The sequence below is a fragment of the Myotis daubentonii genome, chromosome 8 (genome assembly GCF_963259705.1).
Source record: "Myotis daubentonii chromosome 8, mMyoDau2.1, whole genome shotgun sequence".
NCBI lineage: Eukaryota > Metazoa > Chordata > Mammalia > Chiroptera > Vespertilionidae > Myotis > Myotis daubentonii.
Genome location: NC_081847.1, coordinates 39,319,656 through 39,342,351, shown reverse-complemented (window position 1 = coordinate 39,342,351; position 22,696 = coordinate 39,319,656). Strand labels below are relative to the sequence as shown.

Here is a 22,696-nt window from a genome sequence, read left to right as displayed (position 1 = left end):
GTGTTCCCAGAAGTTGCAGTGGGAAAACCTTGTGAACTCTGTTTGTCAGGGAGAGTACTCAGTAGGGTATTGCTTCAGTCATGGGGCAAAATTGGCCATAGACTCAATTTGGAACTCAAAACTAGTTCAAACTAGTTTAACTACATCTTGGAACAAATCTCAATAATATTTATAAGGCTACAAAAAAAATCCAGCATCCAAGATAAAATTAATAATAACTGAATTTCAGTAAAAAATTATCAGGCATTCAATGGGGGAGGAAAATATGACCCATAAAGAAGGAAACAAATCATTAGTAAAAATAACATGGATGACAGAAGATAAGAACATTAAAACCATTATTACAACCACATTTGATATGTTCAAGGAAGTAAAGAAAAGCTTCAGCATGTTAACTGGAAACAGGGAATATATAAAAAGACCCAAGTTGAACATCTCGAGAAGGAAAACATAATGTTCTGATGAAAAATACACGAAGTGAAATTAATTGCAGATTACACATTGCAGAAGAAAAGAGTGAGTTTGAATATACAACAATAGAAACAGAAAGAAAAAAGGCTGAAGAAAATTAATAGATCACCCGTAAGCTATGGTTGGACAATTTCAAAGAGCCTCATACACATGTAATTGAAATTCCTGGAGGGAGGATGGGGGCAGAAAATAGATTTGAAAATTTTCTACATATGATGAAAACTATAAACCTACAGATCCAAGAAGCTCAATAACAAACCCCAAACATAATAGACATGAAGATAACTACATCAGGTATCACATCATAAAACTATTCAAAATCAATAATAAAGAGAAAATTCCAAAAACATCTGGGGAAAAAGGGGACATATTACATACGGGAGAACAAATATAAAAGTAACAGCAGACTTCTCATTGCAAACTAAGCAATCCAGATGACAGTGGAGTAACATTCAAAGAATAATGAAAGGGGAAAAAACCCCTATCAACCTAGAATGCTGTACCTGGTAAAAATATTGTTCAAAGATGAAGGCAAATTCTTTTTTGGACACAAGCTGACAGAAGTCATCACCAATTTCATACAAGACAAGCTGACAAATTTCATACAAGAAATGTTGAAGGGAATAATTTGGGAAGAAGAAAACTGATACCAGATGGAAATCTGAATCTACACAAAGGCGTGAAGAGCACTGGCAATGGCAAATACCTAGGTCCACATAAAAAAAACTTTTTCTTAAAAGAAATATTTAAAAGTTAACTGACCACTTAAACAAAAAGGACAATAGATAAAGAGATTTATAACATACATAAAAGTAAAATGTATGACAACTGCAACACAAAGACCAGCAAGGAGAAACAGAAATTTATTGTTGTGAGGTTCTTACACTAAAGATGAAATGGTATAATACTACTTGAAGACAGACTGTTATAAGTTAAAGATGCCTGCTATAAGCCTTAAAACAACCACTAAAAAGGCAAAGAGAAAGAGCTAAATAAGTCCCCTAAGAAATAAACATGGAATAAAAATACTGTGAAACTCATCAAATTGTATACTTTAACAGTAGAATGATGACTAGCAATGAAGCCTGATGGAAGGACTCAGACAGGTCCAACACCATATCCTGCCAGGTTACCTTGCTTCAGTATAATCTGCCTTCTCAGCCATAGCACTTCCTCATTTATGAAGAGGTAACACCAGCCTAGAGAGACGTTGGATTATTTGTGTTTTTGAAGCATTTTTCTGGTTCTTAGAGAACAGGTGCAAACTACTATACTCATCTAAGAGAGAATGCTAATATTCAGTAAGTGGGGAAAGGGATGCTTGTTGGATAAACAACAAGCAAGATCTACGTGTGCAGCTTGGAGCACAGACTATATAGAGCCCCATCAGGAAGCACAGCTGACTTCTAAAAGATTTGCATTATTATTCTGCTTTTGCAGTGGAATCCTGAAAACTGAATGTCAGAATAAAAGGCTCTAGCTCTTAAAAACAATAACAAAACCCTGTAAAGAACCACAAGAATAAAAATGCAATAGAGTTTGTACCTTCATATGCTCATTATGAGCAAAACCACTACAGAAGGTAAAATCCAAGGGAATGAAATGTCAAGGTTAAAAAAAAAAAAAATCCCCAGCTCTAGCTGGTTTGGCTCAGTGGATAAGGCCTGTGGACCAAAGGGGGCCAGGTTCGATTCCGGTCAAGAGCATGTACCTTGGTTGCAGACTCCTCCCCAGCCGGGACTCTGGACAGGGCTCCTGGAGGAGGCAACCAATCAATGTGTTTATCTCACATTGATGTTTTTTGTCTTTCCCTCTCTCTTCCACTCTCCCTAAAAATCAATGGAAAAATATCCTCAGGTGAGGATTAAAAAAAAAACACACGAAAATTCCCCAGTCTGCACTACCTACCTATGTTGTGGTACAAGCTCATAGCCCAGAATTAGGCCTACAAACTTACTTTGCAGATGGTATCCCATACTATTTTATTTGTTTCCTTTGTCAGAGACACTTTTCTTTAGCTCAAAGAAAATCTTACTGAAAACCCTCAGAGAAAAAAAAAAATTGGTGGTTCCTGAAATGAATGTGTCTATGTACCCCTCTCTCCCTCTCTCTTTTGCCTATACAGTTAATAACCAAGATAGGTTCACTGTATTTCTGCTATACAATCCCAAGCTGCATTTGTACATATCCCTTGGGACCAAGGTGGTCTCTTCTCTTTCTAACTGGAACAGGGTTTTACAACAGAAGTAATAAGTTTCATGTCAACATTTCAAGGAAACTGACAATGTAATTCTTGTGTCTCCCACTGGCTTTGTTTCTTAAAGAACAATGAACCATTTGATACAAGGACATACAGTTAAAAAGTGCTTTGTGGTGGCAAGAAGTAAATTATTTGGAGAACAGGCTATAATTAAACCTGATATATTGGAATCTTGTATTTGCAGCAGCCATGTTACCAGAGAGACATCTGTTACCAGGAACATGGAAATGGCAAACCAGTCTAAATCCAGGGGGCAATGAGGGCATTTTGGTAGCTCAGCCCTCATTTCATGCTAAATGCTAAAATGGCCATTCTCCTATAACAGCAATTTTCAACCTTTTTCATCTCATAAATTACTAAATTCTGTGCCACACCAGAAATGTATATTTTGACAATCTGACAAAAATAAGATACCTCAGCTTTATTCACACCAGACAGCTATTGTTGTGTTGGCTGTTGTCATTTTTATCTGACCATCTAAGGGAAAAGAGGTCAGTGCCCCTGACTAATCAGGTATTACATGTTTTAAAAATTCTTGCAGCAAACTAGTTGAGAGTTGCTACCCTGTAAGTATAATTTAGTCTTATTTCTATGAATTGTACTCTCTGAATCTAATCACTGTTAAACTGCACAGTAAATTGTGACTTTCTTAAATTTTATTTTTCTCTCAGCTAACCCGGACTACAAAACCACCACTTGATTTATAGTCATATCTTAACTGTTCTGCTGCTGGCCAAGGGCCATCCAAACACACCCTGTACCTTAAATCTTGACTCTCAAAAGAATTAGGTTAACCTCCCTGACACATAAGGAGTACTTTCTCCATCAGAAACTCCGGTTCTCTCTTCCTTTCAGTATATAGCCCTACACTGACCAAGAGATTCTGCACCTCCCATTCTCACCTCATCTTTTCCCTTTCTTTGTTGAAACACTATGGTCAAATATATAATTCCCTTTTTGGAGGTTTCTATACTCTAGGATGGGTACCTACTAATTTTTTCATAGCATGAGTTCCATTTCTAAATTGCACCTCAACAATCTTTTCTTTTTCCCCCAAATGTCTTCATCTGTCCTTTGGCAGAGAGAGAAAAAACACAAAACAAAACACAATAGCTTTTTCCCCTTTATTGATTCTGTCAAACACTGTGAAATCCAGACACTCTTAACACAGGAATGAAAAAAGTCACCTGACAACTAAACTAACACCTAGGTGGCAGGGTAAATAGAGGGGAAAGGCTGTGAAGTAAGGGCACAGAAGTCCTAGACCCCCAAACAGGCCCCAGTAACAAAAGCTGAGAGACTACAAATCCATGAAGGACTTCTTTGAACCCTGAGTGCAAAGGTTACACACAAGACATTAAAACCTAAACCATAGCCCTGAGCCGTGGGCAAACTACGGCCCTCCGGCCGATCAGGCCCGTTTGAAATGAATAAAACTAAAAAAAAAAAAAAAAAAAAAAAGACCTTACCCTTTTATGTAATGACTAGGGGCCCGGTGCACGAAATTCGTGCACTGGGTGTGTGTGGGGAGGGGAGTGTCCCTCAGCCCAGCCTGCCCCCTCTCACATACTGGGAGCCCTCAGGCGTTGACCCCCATCACCCTCCAATCGCAGGATCGGCCCCTTGCCCAGGCCTGACGCCTCTGACAGAGGCATAGACCCCCATCACCCTCCGATCGCCTGATCGGCCCCTTGCCCAGGCCTGATGCCTCCGCCAGAGGCATAGACCCCCATCACCCTCCGATCGCCTGATCGGCCCCTTGCCCAGGCCTGACGCCTCCGCCAGAGGCATAGACCCCCATCACCCTCCGATCGCCTGATCGGCCCCTTGCCCAGGCCTGACGCCTCCGCCAGAGGCATAGACCCCCATCACCCTCCGATCACCTGATCGGCCCCTTGCCCAGGCCTGACGCCTCCGCCAGAGGTGTCAGGCTTGGACAGGGGACCCCCATCTCCCCCTGATCACTGGCTCTGGCCCCCGCCCAGGCCTGAGGCCTCTGGCCCAGGAATCATGCCTGGGCAGGGGACCCCCATCTCCCTCTGATCGCTTGCTCCACCCCCCCGCCCAAGCCTGACGCCTCTGACCCAGGCTTCAGGCCTGGGTAAGGGGACCATCATATCCCCCCAATCCCCGGCTCCGCCCCCCACCCAGGCCTGATGCCTCGGCCAGAGGAGTTGACCCTCATCACCCTCTGATCACCAATCACCGGATCGGCCCCTTGACCAGGCCTGAGGCCTCTGGCAGAGGTGTCAGGCCTGGTCAGGGGTACCCCAGCTCCCCGTGGTTGCAGGCTCCACCCCTGCCCAGGCCTAACGCCTCTGGCCTAGGCGTCCGGCCCGGGCAGCGGGGACCCGCAGCTGCAGCGGCCCCGCGATCGTGGGCTCCTCTTTAGGCCCAGGCAAGGAACCCCTAGCTCCCGGGACTGCCAGCTTCGACTGTGTCCAGCTCCCATCGCTGGCTCCACCCCTACTTCCTGCTATCACTGGCCAGGGCGGCAAAGGCGCCTGATTCTCCGATCATGGCTGGGGGGCAGGGCAAAGGCGGCCCCAGGGCCGCCTTTGCCCTGCCCCCCAGCTCTTAGCTCCCCCCTGGGTTTCTGATCACTGTCAGTGGCAGGGGGCTTCTTCCTGCTTTCCCTTTCGCCTCCCTGCATTGTGCCTACATATGCAAATTAACCACCATCTTGTTGGCAGTTAACTGCCAATCATAGTTGGCAGTTAATTTGCATATAGCCCTGATTAGCCAATGAAAAGGGTATCGTCGTACGCCAATTACCATTTTTCTCTTTTATTAGATAGGATGTTTACTTTGAATTTATATTAGTTCACACAAACACTCCATCCATGCTTTTGTTCCGGCCCTCGGGTCCCTGAGTCAAAAAGTTTGCCCACCCCTGAAGGAGGATCATGGAGGCAAAGAACTAAGAGGTTCACGTGTCCCAAAGGGAAATAAACCGAAGTATGGCCACTTGGTTGGCTGCTGTTCCACAGCCTAGTGTGGGCAGAGATCAAATAGGGCAGTGAGCCCAGGACTAGAGCCGATGCCTGATCTTCCCCCGAGCCTTGAAGATCACAGTCAGCCTATGACCTGTTTTGTGTTCTTCATGCATTAAAAAGTTTGACAGGAAAAAACAGGACTAAATATCTTCAGACAAGAGATTGAGTTCTCAGCTTGATGGCTTTTAATAAGTCACTCCTCATTCTTTAAGTCTATCTATAAGACTTGCCAGAAATTCTATGACTCAATGATTCTAAACAGCAAAAATGTTTCTCAGATTTTCCTCAGAAAATATGTACTGGGTACCTAACGTGTACATGTTACTAGGTACAGAGATACAAGAGGAAGAAAAGCTGATCTCTGCTCTCAAGAGTCTTACAGCATAGTCAGAGACAAAGAGATGTTTACCACAGAGATAAGCAAAAGATGCTAGAACCTAATCCTCAAAATTTAGGAGTGGTGAAATAAGGATAGGACTAGGGGAAGTGACATACGGGCAGAGGCTTCTTAAAGAAGTTTAGCCTAAACATTCAGGGTGAGGCACCCAGAGGAAATAACGAAATGTGTTCAGGAATCTAAAATTAGTTTAGTTTAGAGAGCAGAATGTGAACATGTGGAAAAGGGAGATGAGAAGACCATAGGAGAACTAGGCAGAGCTCAGATGCTGAAGGGACATGATACCACGTCAAATGTTCATAGACAAAGAAGTAAAGTCATTTGTAAAAAAAGTCAATTTCACTAACAGAAGAGAAATAGGAAGAATAATTTCCATAGTTCCACAGAAAAAGGAAAATGAGGAAAGAACTAAAATACAAGGCAAACAAAATAAAACCATCAAGGAAACCATTGGAACAAAATAAACTGAGAAGAAAAAGGCCAAACATAAGAAACACATTATATTCAAATGTCCATGGAATAATTACAAAAAATAACCATCTATAAGACCACGAAGTCTCAAATTCAGAAAAGTAGGTATTTTTCAGCCTATATTTTGTTAATGTAACAAGAAAACAAAACTTTACCACTTGGAAATATGTGATGAAGCTGAGCAATTGTAGAAGAACATCTTTAACTTTAAATATCTTTATTTTTAAATAAGAAAATTATTTCGAAAAGCATCAGCTGTTCAACTCAGAGCTTTTTTAAAAAAGGAAACACCATAAGTGGAAAGTAGAAAGAAAAGGAAAAACATAGAAAAGAAAAGCAGAGGAGAAAAAAATAAAAGCCTGGAAAGGCAAAAAGTACACAAACATACCACCAAACCAAAAGCTAAAACAATCCCAATCCCAATCACTTGTCACAAATCTGACTGAGAAAAAAAGCAGAGAAATTTAAATACATAACATTGGCAATTATAAAAGGGACAAAAGAAAACAAAAAGAGAAAATGAAATAAAATGGAAAAGAATTATAATACAAGGACAATTTATATTAATAAACTTGAAAGTCTGTATGAACTTGAAAAATTTCTAGAAAACTATAAAATATCAAATTATCTTAAGAAAAATTAGAATACAGATAAAATAAATAAAAAACCTAAATAAATGATGAAATATATCATGTCCATGGATTGGAAAACATTATTACAAAGATGTCCATTCTTCCCAAAATAATCTATAGATTCAATGTAATTCCAATAAAAATCCCAGCAGTGTTTTTCTAGAAATTGACCAGCTGGACAGAAAAACTAAGGAATTAGAATAGTTAAACCAATCTTTAAAAAATATTGTAAGATGACCCATGCCACATGATTTCAAGACTTACCTATAAAGCTATAATATCATAATAGTATGGTGATGGCAAAAAGACAGATACATAAATAAATAGAGAACAAAAATAACAGAAATAGACCCACAAAGATCTAAGATAAATTGATAGCTGACAAAGGTATAAAAGCATTTAATGGAACATGGATAATCTTTGCAATAAATAATGCCAGAACTGGACACCTATAAACAAAAAGAATAAATAAAACTATAGTAGGTATGTAGATAGGTATAGGCAGAGTAGGCCAGGTACTGAAGGTCACCAGGGTGGAAAGCCCTGGGCACCTAGCAATGGGCAAAATTGGGCTGGGACCTCACCCCCAGGGTGACCTTTCCGCCCCTAGCATATTTCTGGTCATGCAGTTTGGGTCCCCTGAAATATCATATTGCTAGTCATGTGGTAGACCCCCTTAGAGGAGGAACAAGGCTGAAAACAAGGCTCATGTGTCGCAGACAAGGACAAAAGATGACCGATAAGTCAGCCTAAAGAAGTAGTAGTTAGCCCCTCCCACCTAGCCCCCCTGCTAGAGGAGGAACTCTTGCAGACATCCCAGGACAATACTTAGAGCCGCTTGCTAGATTCTTTTATTTCCCGTGTACTTTCTCTTTGCTTGCTGAATAAACTTTCTCCTTCGATTTGAATTCCTTAGCTCTGAATTCTTCTCTTAGCCAAACTCAAGTACTGATGTCTAACATCTGCCACTAACAAAACCAAGAACCTCAACTCATACCACACAGCATATACAAAAATGAATTTAAAATGGATCATAGACAAAGAAATGTAAAACCTAAAACTGAGACATTCTAGAAGAAAACATAGAAGAAATGCTTTACACCCTGGGTTAGGCAAACAGAGTTTATATATAATACCAAAGGCACAATTCATAAAACAAAAATTTATAAATTAGACTTCCTCGAAGTCAAACTTTGCTCTTTAAAAGACACTAAAAATAAAAAGGCAATCCACACACTAAGATAAAAATATTTCCAAAATGTGTACCTGACAAAGATTTATGTCTAGAATAAACCACACTTAAAACTCAATAAGCCAACACAAATAAACAAATAAACAAAAGGTTTTAACATAAGTTTGACTTTAGTAAAAGATGTAAGAGAGGGCAATGTATATATGAAAAGATGCTCAACATCACTAGTTATCAGGGATATGCAAATTAAAACTACAATACACACTCATTCAAATGGCTAAAATTAAAGTCTGACAATGGCAAGTATTGAAGAGGATATGGAGCAATTAGAATTCTCATGACTTGCCAGTAGAAATATGAAATAATACAATCACTTTGGAAAACAGCTTGGTAGTTCCTAAGAGTAAACTTACATTGGAAACAATCCAAATGTCCTTGAACAGGTTAATAAACAAATTGATATAATGGAATGCAGAAATATAATAGAATACTATCAAGCACAAAAAAGAAACAAACTACTGATATATGCAAAATGAACAAGTCTCAAAAACAATTTGAGTGAAATAAGTTAAAAAACACACACACACATACTGTATAATTCTATCTATATGAAATTCTAGAATGACAGTGGCTGCCTGGGGCCAGACATGAACTGGTAGGAACTAACTGCAAAAGGGATGAAATGAATTTTGTTAAAAACTATCTATATGTGCATGTTTAATATGGTAGCCACTAGTCACATGTAGTTATTGAGCATCTAAATGAGGCTAATAAAACTAAGGAGCTAAAATTTAAATAAATTTAAGCTTAAATTTAAAAACTGATATTTGATTCAGTTATTGGGACACACTGTTTGAAGAAATTTAGGTATAGAAATCTACTTTTTCAATTGTAAATTTTATGGAATCCTATATAATAAAAGAGAAACATGTAAATTGACTGTCCCTCTGCTATGCTCACCAGCCAATCAGGAGTGAGTATGCAAATTAACCCAACAAAGATGGCATGTTAATTTGCATACATAGGCGCCGGGCAGAGAGCAGAGCAGGGGAGCCAGGGGCTTGGGGGGATGTGGCTCCCTCGGTTGCTCCCCCCAAGCCACCAAGTGTAAAGCAGAGCAGGAGAGCTGGCAGAGAGTAGAGCGGCTTGGGGAACTTGGCTCCCCAAGCCACCAGACGGAGAGCAGAGAGGGAGAGCTGGTGGCTTGGAGGGCTTGGCAGAGTGGGAGGCCATGGGACGGAGACAGAGCAGGAAGGGAAAACCAAGAGCACGGGGAGCACCAGGAATTCTGGGAATAGTAGTTCTGGTGGCAGATAGATCTCCTAGACACCAGAGCAGCAGTTCTCAACCTGTGGGTCGCGACCCCTTTGGGGGTCGAATGACCCTTTCACAGGGGTCACCTAAATACATCCTGCCTATCAGATATTTACATTATGACTCATAACAGTAGCAAAATTATAGTTATGAAGTAGCAACGAAAATAATTTTATGGTTGGGGGTCACCACAACATGAGGAACTATATTAAAGGGTTACGGCATTAGGAAGGTTGAGAACCACTGCACTAGAGCAAAGTGAGCCTGGAGCAAGTTACTGTTGCGGTGGATGGAGGGAAAGCAAAGGTAGACATAAGTAAAATCAGAGTGCCTAGGAAAAATTAAAGGGAAGATATCCTAAAACTTCCAGGAAATTTCCACCAATGAAGCAAAGAAAAACAAAAAGCCTCTATTATTCTGTGAGCAACAAACCAAACTGAGTTGGGGTCTCAGACAATTCTCTCATATGATTACAAAGAGAGACAGAAACTCCCGGATTGGAGAGGGCTCCCCTGAGGGTTCCCAGATTGGAGAGGGTGCAGGTTGGGCTGAGGGACCCCCAAAGCCCCCAGTGCACGAATGTCGTACACTGGGCCCTCTAGTCTACACTAATAAAAGAGAAATATGGTAATTGGCGTACGACCGCTACCCTTCCCATTGGCTAATCAGCGAGATATGCAAATTAACTGACAGCCAAGATAGCAGCCGGCAGCCAGGCAGCTTGAAACTAACATGAGGCTTGCTTGCCTCAGTGACGGAGGAAACCAACGTTCCCCACCTGAGGCTGCAGGCCTCTGAGCCTGCAGTTTAAGAAACTATGTAACAAACACCTCCGGACTTCAGCCAGCAGGATCACAACATTGTATGCAAAGGCCAGAAACCTACTTTCAGCAGCGGAGGCCTAAGAGCTGGAGCCAAGCCTCAAGCTAAAGCTGGCCCAGAATAAAAAAAAAAAAAAAAGGAAAAAAGGAGCAGTTGGGAGCTTCAGTTACCCCAGCCTGAAAACAGCCCTCATCCCCTCACCCAGGCTGGCCAGGCACCCCAGTGGGGACCCCCACCCTGATCCAGGACACCCTTCAGGGCAAACCAGCCAGCCCCCACCCACGCACCAGGCCTCTACCCTATATAGTAAAAGGGTAATATGCCTCCCAGCACCGGGATCAGCGGAGCCGCGAAGCCTCCCAGCACCGGGGATCAGCATGACAGGGGGCAGCGCCCAAACCCCCTGATCGCCCTGCGGCTCTGTGTGTGACAGGGTGCGGCACCCCAACCCCCCCCCCCCCCCCCGCCCGCCACGGGCCCTGCTGTGTGTGATGGGGTAGAGCCATAACCTCCCCTTCGGCCCTGCCCTGAGTGTGAGAGTGGCGGCGCCCCAACCCCCTGATCGGCCCTGCTCTGTGGGTGATAGAGGGCGGCACCCCAACCCACTGATCCGCCCTGCTCTGTGTGTGACAGGGGACGGTGCCCCAACTCCCCTATCGGCCCTACTCTGTGAGTGACTGGGGGGAGCTCCTCAACCCCCTGATGGGCCCTGCTCTGTGCATGACAGGGGGGAGCTCCCCAACCCTCTGATGGGCCCTGCTCTGTGTGTGACAGGGGGGAGCTCCCCAACCCCCTGATGGGCCCTGCTCTGTGCGTGACAGGGGGGAGCGCCTCAACCCCCTGATTGGCCCTGCTCTGTGTGTGACGGGGGTGGCGCCGCAACCTCCCCATCGACCCTGCCTTGAGTGTGACAGGGGGCGGTGCCCCAACCCCCCAATCGGCCCTACCCTCAGCGTGACTGAGGGTGGCATCGCAACCTCCCAATCCGCCCTGCTCTGTGCATGACAGGGGGCAGCACCCCAACTCCCCAATCGGCCCTGCTCTGAGCCCGACCAGGGGCTGCACCTAGGGATTGGGCCTGCCCTCTGCCACCCAGGAGCAGGCCTAAGCCAGCAGGTCGTTATCTCCCGAGGGGTCCCAGACTGCTAGAGGGCACAGGCCGGGCTGAGGGACACCCCCTCCGCCCCGAGTGCACAAATTTTTGTGCACCGGGCCTCTAGTATAACTATAAATATAAATAAAGTACTTTAATGAAAATTTAGCATTTGGATTGAAATGTAAATGTAAAATACATACTGGGTTTCAAAGACAGTATAAAAAATAAATGTAAAATGGCTCAATAATATCTTTATTGACTGTATGTTAAAATGATTATTTTTAATCAGTGGGTTAAATAAAATACATTATTAAAATTAGTTGTGTTTAACCTTTTTATTGTGGCTACTACAAAATATAAAACTACATATCTCACTCACATCACATTTTTATTGGACAATGCTTTTCTATATCTTCATTGTGGTGAGAACAAAGGTATATAAACCTGTCAAAATTAAAACTGTACGTTTAAAATGGGTGTGTTTTATTGCATATAAATTATGCTTCAATAAAATTGATAAAAACATTAAATTGGGCAGTATATGTGTGTGTGATAATGTGTGTACATAAATATCTTGTTGATTATCTTTCCTTATCAAAAATCAGAAGTGTTAAAAAATTCACAAGATAGAGACATGCAAAATTAACTGCTGCTTTTAATAGTTAAGAAATTAAATTATATTACAGTGGCCTCCCTCATTAGGTATTGGCCTCCCTCACTAGATACTGAATTTCTTGAAGGTAGGAATCCTGTCTTGTTCATCATCTCGGTATAAGCCTAGCACTTAACAAATATAGTACTTTATCAATGTTTTAAAAGCTGCAGAATTATTTTAGACACTTTATATATAGTCTAAATTCCACAAAATTCCTGCAAATATGGCACTATTCCTCCATTTTTCAGATGAAAAAACTAAGGGTCAGAAGTCAGAAAGGTTATAGTAATCTTACCAAATACCCAGAACCAGCAAGTGAAAGAGCTATGTTCCAAACCTGTATTCACCTCAACTCCAAAGCCCCTTCTTCTGAGATAGGGTATGTGATGAAACTCTGTTAAGTGATAAGGGCTTCAGGGACTGTCAAACAGATAGTAAGACCAACCCCCAAAGGATTTATGGCTTAGAACCTACAGAGACCAGCTTGATCCAACATGGCAACTAATATAATCTTATGATAACCTCAAGCCTCATTATATACTCATTGTAATACATTCACATACTAAATGACACACCCCTTGTGCCATGATAAATGGAAAGCCTATATAAGGAACCAAGATGGCCTACAGCGCTTTCTGAGAAGTCTCCACCTCTTTCCCGGGAAAGAAACTGAATATTCCGCCCCCTTATTGAATGTCTTACCCCTCAATTAAATGAGCCTCAATAAAAAAAATAAATCCCACTAGGAAGGGGCTGCTCTGTCTGTAGAATAGCTCACTCTGTGACTCATTGCTTCAGTAATAAACTCTCTTTCACTTCAAATTCTATGCTGGCTTGCATTTGGATTCTTTCCTGTGCAAAGCCAAGAATCCACAGTGGGTTGTGAACCCTTGGGTCCCCAGACCCCCAATATGCCTATATCACTTCCATGCTATACTACGCTGCCACCTTTCCAGGTGCACATTTCATAACTGATGAATGCCCGAATCAAAGTAAAAATCAGCAGTAGGGGCAATGGAGCCATAGAAATTTTCCTGAACTTTTAGTGTTACGGCTTCCTAGTCTTCAATAGGCTCTCTCTAACAGAGAACAATTTGGCAGGTCTTGCTAGGTCAGAAGAACAAATCTAGTAGAAAAAAACAATTCCCTCCCAATTAAACTTTCCACTTGAGAGTCAGAAGAAGAAAAATAACTTAGAAGAGCATAGGAAAGAGAAAAAAGGAAATGCTGAATCTGCTAATATAGCTAATTAATGCAGAAGAATTAATCTAATAGTAACTTCAGCATTCAAAATTGAAAAGTTAGGAGATCCTAGAGAGTTAGTTTCTAAGTCTTTGGAGCTTCTTTTTAATTAGGCTCCCAGAATCTCAGCATTCCTGTTTAAATAATCCATATTTCTAGTTATTTATTCAGCTCCCACTGCTGCACATTACCAAGCCATATGCTACAGGAATACATCACTTCATATTTACACTCAACCATCCAAAGACACTGGCAGTTCAGACCTTTAAGAAGCTTAGGGAAAAGTCCCTGCAGAATTAGTTTTAAGGTTAGAAAGCCCAGGAAGCCAAATGCATCTTCTTTACTTGCTATTTGCTTGAGAGAAGGTTGGTCATTTCAACAAAAGAACAGGCAATTAGAAGGGTAAAGGAGATAAGCAAACAAAAGACTCAAGAGAGGAAAGCTAGCAGAAATCACCTGAACACTAAAGGCCTCTGAATAATTTCAATGCCCCTCTCTGCACTTTAAATAAAAATTTTAAAGCAATTCCAGAAAGGAAGATTTTCAATCAATCTAAGGTCTGATACACACTGGACAAATGAAGAGGTCTACTATGCCCCCAGCCTTTAAAGCAAAGGCATTTTAGAAACATATATCTTGATAATATTAAGTACAAAAGCAATTTTAAGCACAAAATGGTCACTGTAGAATTTTTTATAATAGCAAAACATTAAAAGTAACTTATATCAACAATAAATACTAAGTAAGCTACATTCCCTGAGAGTCCATTATGCAGTTATTGAAAACTCTCATGAAGATTATGTCACAGCATGTTAAGTTTAAAAAGAAACAGTATAGAAAATTACATGTGTGCCAGGTCTAAAAAGCTGTTAAAAACAAGAAAACAATTACATTAAAAAAAAAAAAAGAATAGGGATATACAACCAAAGTTGGGTTGTATTTGGGTGATAAGAGTTTTTTGTGTGTTTTTTTCCTTGAAGGTAAGAATCCCGTCATACTCAAAATAGTATCATATCAGTGTTTAAAAGCAGTTTTACATGTCTATATTCTAAATTGTATTTAATTGATACATATTCAATTTATAAAAATATTTTGCCAAATAAATAATTTAAGAGAGTTTTTGGTGTATGGGAACAGAATTTTCAAGACGATAGACTATGGCTCAATTTCATAAAGAATAATTCAATAATGATTAGAGTCTTCCAACCATGCAGACATGATCTAGTATCCCTCAGTGTAGGAAACTGCCCCTTGACCTCCACCACGCTCTAGTTATTACTCCCCGCCCCAATCTCTTTCCTCCCTTTCAAAAGAGTTATGAATATAAGATACTTCCCATTTACTTCCAACTTCAGGATTCTGTGAAATATGATAACATGATACCCACTTTAAATAGTTTAAGAAATCAGAACATAAACAATAAAGAAAAGTTCTAGAACTGTCTTGCACATTTTCTTATCTCTGATGCTAGCCACATAGCACATGCACAATTCATCATTGAAAATAATGTATATTGAAAAATATAAATATGAATGATAGCCTACTGTCAATAATAAAATATAGACAAATGTATGGCATAGATAGGTCTATATGGGATATTAAAAAATTGGGCTCAGTTTAGAAATTAATATATGTTTAGGAGTTTTAGATTTCCCAAAACCAATACATTATAAGAAGGAGCAAAAAGACATTTCCCTTTAATGGAGTGGTCATATTACCAATGGGCAAAATAGAGCAAACAGACCAAGATACTGTTATTTGCCCATTCTCACTTTAGAAAAGACCACTCACACCTCTGAAGACTTTATGATTTTATATATCTAAGAGGAAGCTCAAGGGAATAAAAAACCATAACTATATGTCCTTTAATTTAGGCTAAAAGATAGGAGTTGGGCAAAAAGTATGAAAGCTAGAAGGTAAGAAACATACCTGAGCATGAGATTCATCAGCTGAAGACCCTCGCCCTTCAGGAAGCGCTCACGATTGGAACTGAGCATTAGGCAGGAACAGAGTGAATCAAACAGATTCTCCATCATCTCCTGTTCTTCCGCAGTGCTAGGATTGTGTCTTTTAAACACCTGCCAAGCAAAGACATCAGAAACACAGAGCCTAAGAGAATGTCTTTTCATCAGCCAGCATTCAACAATTTCCAAAGCCTGCCTGTCATGATAACCCCACAGTAGTGGGAACAAAAGCTTATCAAACAAAATTCTCATTAGTTCCTATTTTAGAAAAACTGAGCTTTATGATTCAGAGGTATTAAATAAATGGCTGTCGGTTCATACAAAAAAAAACCCCAAAAAACTCAACTGACCATTGGATCTATGAGTGGTTGATAGTTTCAAGGAGGCAGAGTTTGTAAAAAATTATTTTACTATGAAATATAATGCAAATATAGAAAACTCTAAAATAGCTAAATGAATAATGTGAGCACCCCTGAAACCACCATCCAACTCAAGAAACTTTTCCAGTTATCCCCAAAGCCCTCCACTGGCTCAACCCAACCACAACCTCTTCCTTCCCCTTCTTAAAAACAACTACAATCCAGAAGGGCAAATATTGGCTCAATATAAGGAAGAGTTTTCTAACCATCAGGGCTAATGAATTGCCTAGCTCAGCAGCTATGGCTCTAAGTCATGGGAACAGCTTAAAGCAAAAGTTTTGTCTTTGCCAGAGAGATATGTGGCATGTTAAGGGGAAAGCCTCTTAACAGTATCCGCATACCCATACAGTCTATTACAAAATGATCAATAATCTTGCAGGAACAAGACTAAGCACCGTCCCAGAATTAAAAACAGATTCACATTTCAAAACTCTCTTTTTGGGGGTGGAGGCCAAGCCACTCAGGCTGCTGGCACCAAGAGGGAAGCTGTATGCAAACTGACATCTTAGGCACTCCCAACACTCTCAAGATTTTATCCAAATGATCTATTTCAGTCCCGTTTTTGGAATAGCACAGATGAGATTTGCTAGCAGAAATCTTAACAGTGTTTTCAGAATGCCAGCAGAACAACATTTCAAGTGGATTTACATTTCTTACAATGAACAAACGGCAATTTCCAGTTTCTCATTCTAGCCTCCAGTACTACATCCTTCCCTCCTCTGTGACCTCTACCCCACTGCCCTGGAACCTGTACTCCTTGAACTTATTTGGAAAATGAACAGACTCCATATTAGTGGCAGACTGAAAGGAAAGGAAGTGAATAATCTTAGGAATGGGTCAACTAAAAATAACGTGGTATTCATAGCCCCCAAAACATACACTTAAACAGGAAGCACCTTTTTTGAATTGATAAATATCAAGAGACCAAGAAAATCCATATGAGATACACAGTGATAGCTGATCATAAAAAGCAAATGACTAAGAAAAGGAGGCAAATCATGTACCTCCACTGTAACCTCAAACCTAACAACAGACTCCACATGCCTTGTATCACATGGCTTATTCCTTCCCACAATTTCCAGCTCCACCCCCCATTTAAAGCAGGCCATGTATCTTCATGGCTGACAGGAAGCATAAGAATTACTCACGGATAACTGCTGAAGAAGCACATCGATTCCATCCAGCTCCCCAAGCAACTCCCTGTTTTCTAAAAGGGGAAAAAATAGAGGAAGAAAAAAAATGAAGCTAACTGTCAGATTTTACAGCCGTCTAACACTGATACATCAGCAAACAAAATCAATACAGCTTGACAGAGTACAAAAGCTGCACAGAGAGCGAGAGGGAGAGCAAGGGGATGCCAAAGGCAAGAGAGCTTGCTGTCATGATCTGAAACAAGCCTAGCTCCTATCCTAACAGAATATCAATACTGAGAGGGAGCCTCACCATCATTGTCCTGGAGCAATATGGCCAGCACTTCACTACAATACAGTTTGTTGGCATCGAAAGGCATCTTTGCCTGTAAGGAAACAGGAGAAATGAGAAAAAACAAAACAAAACACGTTATGGGGCCCTGTTTCCCTCCCCAGCCTGAATTTTTCACAAGTACTAGAATCTGAGTTAGAGAAAAATAGAGTTAGAAAGGGAAAAGGCAGGTTAAGAGTTAAAAAAAAAAAAAAAAAAAAGTCTGCCTCTGCTCTCAAGAACTACATAGTAAAACCATAAATGGCAGATGAACACAATGTCTCCACGTTCCTAATGCCCAGGTATGAATGTCACCACCTCTGGGGAGCCTTCCCAGATCCCCCAATTTGAGTCCAGAGACTACTGTCTAGCGCAGGGGTGGGCAAACTTTTTGACTCGAGGGCCACAATGGGTTCTTAAACTGGACCGGAGGGCTGGAACAAAAGCATGGATGGAGTGTATGTGTGAACTAATATAAATTCAAAGTAAACATCATTACACAAAAGGGTATGGTCTTTTTTTGTTGTTTTGGTTTTATTCATTTCAAAGGGGCCGGATCCGGCCTGCGGGCCGTAGTTTGCCCACGGCTGGCTAGCACATACTATGTAATCAAAATGTGAACTAGATGAGTAATTGAAATTTTTGAACTTTAAGACTAAAACTTATCATAAAGCTTTGTTCACAAGTTATAATGACAAAATTAAGTTGTAAATTAGCTGACACATTAGAGAAGTTGAAAAGAAAGCAAGTTCGTATTTAGATTAGTTGAGTATATTTATAACAAAGTAGTGCCTTTGGATTTTTTAATGTTTAAAATTTAATTTGAAATCATAAACCTATCTGCTTGTGTGCCATAATCTGCCTACTATTTAAAAAGGAAACCACATTAAATATGCAGTAATGTGTTAATATTTTAACACCCAAATTGCTACCCACAATTCTTTGCCTGCTGCATGCTCTGCTACTTGGAGTTCCAGGGGGCACACATCTACTGCAGAGACTCTTTTTCATGGCCGTCCACATTGCTGCTTCAGGAGCGAGACTCAAATCTCTCATCATTAACAATGCCCTTCGGATAAAGGTGCAGAGAGGACCAAGCCTCATCAATGTCTTTTTATTTACTGTACCCTCGATCCTTAAAATGCAGGAACATAGACAACAACTGTTAATCAGCAGCAGCCTTGCTACCTCTCCAGGTTTTTTGAAATGACAAATAATTCCTGTATCTGGAAAGGACAGGGGAAGTGTTTATCTTGAAGCTAACACTTCTATCACCTTAGCGCCATTCACAGTTCTGTTTGGACATTGATTTTGTACTTAAGAAGGAAGAGTGGCCCCTAATGAAGCAATGCCAGCATCTTTTCCGTTTTCTGTGCACGTCTCCCTTGTCAAGCCTAAGTGCACCCCACAGGGTTTCAGGAGGCCGACCAGGTATGACCCATCTTAGATTAAAAGATCTGTAAATGCAAGGACTTACGTGTGCTGACTACAAGGTATGCTCCCTGGGCAAGCTTAAGGCCTTGTTTCAAGAAATTCAGTATAAGAGCCAGAGTTTAAATGAAATTTGTGGCATGTTTCACTTTAAGGAAAACAGTGTTATAAAAATCAAACTACAAAATGAAAAGCCAAGGGGTGAGCATGGCCATCAGAATCAAGAATCTACCAATAGAATTACTTACTCAAATTACTTAAGTTACAAGTATTGCCATTTTAAAAGATTTAAGCCACACCAACTATTATGCTTTTCAAAGGTCAGGGTTCTTGTTTAAAACAAGATATAGTTAGCTGAGAGAAGCCCTAAGAATCAGGCCACTAGAACAATAGCCTTTCCATGATTCCAATGCCTCTCTTGTCCTTTATTTGATTTTATAAACTCCTGTCTCCAAGGTAGTGGATAGATTTTCTCTTTTTTCCCAACAAATATTTATTGGGCATCTGCTATATGCCAGACAAAGAATTGAACATGACAGCAAACAGAGGTGAATTTGACATGAACATGAATGTTATCTGTTGTCAAGGCATTAAATTAAATTATGGTACGAATTAATTTTATCAAGTGATACACTAACATTAAGAAAAGGACATGAATCTGGGCTCAGACATACCTAGGTCTGACTAATGAGCATGCACTACCTATGTGGCACAAAGTCTGCAGTTCCCAAGTTGCATGTCGAGGTACCTGGTGTTATACTGAACTCACAGGGGCACCATAAGATATTTTCAATTTCCAAGGAAAGCACAGTGACATTTAACATCTGCTCAACACTACATTAACTACTAGCTCCAGGTGGATTTCTTTTCATGACATCCTATCATTCTGAAGTTGGGTGTTGGTGGTTGCCGTGATAAAAGAACTGTGTGAAACAGGAAAGAGGGTGATGGTATTCAATCTGATTCCAAGATTTCAGAAGTTGTACAGAACTGAAAAGGCACACACATCTATCAGTAAATAACTGTGGTATTTAAGAATTAAATAAAATACATATTGTCTTTTAATTCATGTGTATTATTTTTTCAAATGGCACTAAATTGTTAATACATAAATATGCATTAAACCAGGGGTCCTCAAACTTTTTAAACAGGGGGCCAGTTCACTGTCCCTCAGACCGTTGGAGGGCCAGACTATATGCACACTGCACGTATCTTATTTTGAAGTAAAAAAACAAAACAGGAACAAATACAATATTTGTATTGGCATGTGGCCCGCGGGCTGTAGTTTGAGGACCCCTGTATTAAACTGTCTGCACCTAACTACTTAATACATGGGGCAGTTATATCCTTTCTGGCACAGGGATACTATAAAAACAAAATTCTGAGACACTAATGGCACCATGAACTGAGAATGGACATCTATGACCCAAAATAACATTTCTTGGTCCCGAGTTTCCTTATCTGTAAAATGGAAATAATAAAATAACATCTCTTGGGGGAGTTACTATGAGAATTAAATAAGATATGGAAGTATCTAACAGTAGGTACTAAAAGTTTTTCTGATAACTGGAATCAGAAATATCCACACTAGAATCTCAGCTCTAACAATTACCTGCCATTTGATCTTGGCCAAATTACTCTGCCTCTCTAACTCAATTCCTCTCATGTTAGGTGAAAACAAATCATAATTTTCTCATGAGGTAATTAAATAAACTAGTATATACTTAATAGGCACCCAACAACTGAGTTCCCCTCTATTGAGAATTCCTGATTCCCTCCAGAAAATCTGCAGTTTTTTGCTGTGTATCACTTCAAGGAGTTTCCAATTTGCCCAAAGTAAACAAAAATTTTTAAAAAATCAAAATCTAACTTCATCACTTTTTTCTTAAAATATAGGTCCTTTGATTGAAAAATTGGCATGAAGGAGTAATCTAATCAGAAAGTCAAAATGATTAGGCCCTTCAACTTCCAACGCTGAACACTGCAATGCTTCAGACCCTGAAAAAGATGCTTTTGGGAAACAGCCTGGCAAGAGGGGGAGGCTTTAAAGCTAGCAAGGCCGGCTGTCACATGTTCTCCCACATACTTCCCGTGGGGTTTGGACAAGGTATCTCCTCCTCTCTGGGATTCTTTCCTCATCTGTAAACTGGGGATAGCAGCACTCGCTTGGAGAGTTGTTTATGAGGATCAGAAATAAACTAGTACATATTGTACAGTACATACAGTATCTAGAATAACCCTTTGTACACGATAAATAGCCAATGTACAACACTCACACGGGACAGGGAAAACTTAGTGGTATAAGTGATGATGATGAAGATGACAACCAAATATTTTAAACTGATGGAAAAGAAATAAACGATGGGCTAGGTGAGGAAAAAGGAGAATAATCTTTAATGTCTAGCCAAAGACAAAAGTTACCAGCCAGAGGTGACAGCCTCCAAGCTTGCAAAATACCAAACTGCCAAATTACGAGGACATTTAGGCAAAATTAGAAGAAAGGAGAATTCATTTAGCAGCCACAGTCCCTTGGATTTGGCAAAGTAAACCAATAGGACTTGGAAATTCTGGGGCTCTCTTCTATCCAGGAGCTGGTAATCCTGAACCTTTCAGCTGTCAGAGTAATTACAGAGTCAAGCACAAGTTTGTACTCAGCATGCACTAGCCTTGAATAAAATTAAACTTCACCTTTTTGGGAGCTGCTGCTTTTTTGGAAAGTACAAAATAATTATGCTACCACCCGCAGCCAGAAGCTTCAGGTTATTTCTGCAGCTCACCTCTGTGCTTGGAACACATGGGGCAGGTTCAGACACATCTACAGCCCTGTACAACTGTCAAAGCAGACTGTGGCCTGTAAGCTGCCAACTCCTGGTCATCGAGGCTAAGGACCTAGCATTAACCAGTTGTACATGTTGTATAATAAAGCCAATACTCAATTCATTAGCTTATTTGGTGAATGTTGCAACTGTTTTTAAAGCATTGATTTAATTGAGAAACAAAAGGGGAATCTTAATTTTGTTTCTTTAGGAAAAAAATAAAATTTGGGGGTTTTGGTGTAATTTTCAATAGTACATGATATCCTAAGAAGTTTGTATTCCCCATGGAAAAATAAACTGTGCTGCAGTGTCTCTCACACTACTGTTATTTGCTTACCTGCTAAACCATTTAATGTAATCATCTACAATGGATTTCATCCTCATTAGTACAAATTAGTGATTTCATTTAGTGGATGAAGAAATCCAAGCATATCTCTATATATTACTAGGTGACCAATACAAAAAGGAGACTCGTCAATGTGCTACACACTTAACATTATTCAAGGACTCCTGAATAAATATACATGATCAGTAAAATAGCATGGCTGTACCAAGTAATGTAAACAAATAATCTAGGATGCTGGCTCTTAGATGTCAGCATGTATCAGAATCACTTGGATGTTCAGGTAGGTTGCCGGCTCCACCCCAAGCTGGACAGATTCAGTGGGTCCAGTGGGATGGGTTCAAGAATGTGTATTTCTTTTTTTGAAGGGAAAGTTATTCTTTTTTTTAAAAAATTATTTTCTTCATTGATTAAGGTATTACATGTGTTCTTATCCCCCTATGGCCCCCCACCCTACCCTCGCTCATGCCCTCACCCCTCAGTGTCTGTGTCCATTGGTTATGCTTATATGCATGCATACAAGTCCTTTGGTTGATCTCTTCCCCTTCCCCCCATCCTAAGAATGTGTATTTCTGCCCAGCCACCATGGCTCAGTGGTTGAGTGTCGACTTATGCACTGGGAGGTCATGGTTTAATTCCTGGTCAAGGCACAGGAATCCCCAGTGAGGGGCGTGCAAGAGGCAGCCGATCAATTATTCTCTCTCATCACTGATG

The 22,696-nt window shown here is 40.6% G+C and overlaps 1 protein-coding gene across 1 annotated transcript in view; it reads right to left on the bottom strand.

Moving 5' to 3' along the window:
* Window positions 1-22,696, bottom strand: part of CTNNBL1 (catenin beta like 1) — a 174,890-nt gene that overhangs the window by 74,494 nt on the left and 77,700 nt on the right. The window contains exons 8-10 of the mRNA XM_059706115.1: window positions 17,375-17,447; window positions 17,080-17,138; window positions 15,478-15,626 (exon numbers count right to left, since the gene is read on the bottom strand). Coding sequence (XP_059562098.1) covers window positions 15,478-15,626; window positions 17,080-17,138; window positions 17,375-17,447 — 281 coding nt within the window. The remainder of the gene's footprint in view (window positions 1-15,477; window positions 15,627-17,079; window positions 17,139-17,374; window positions 17,448-22,696) is intronic.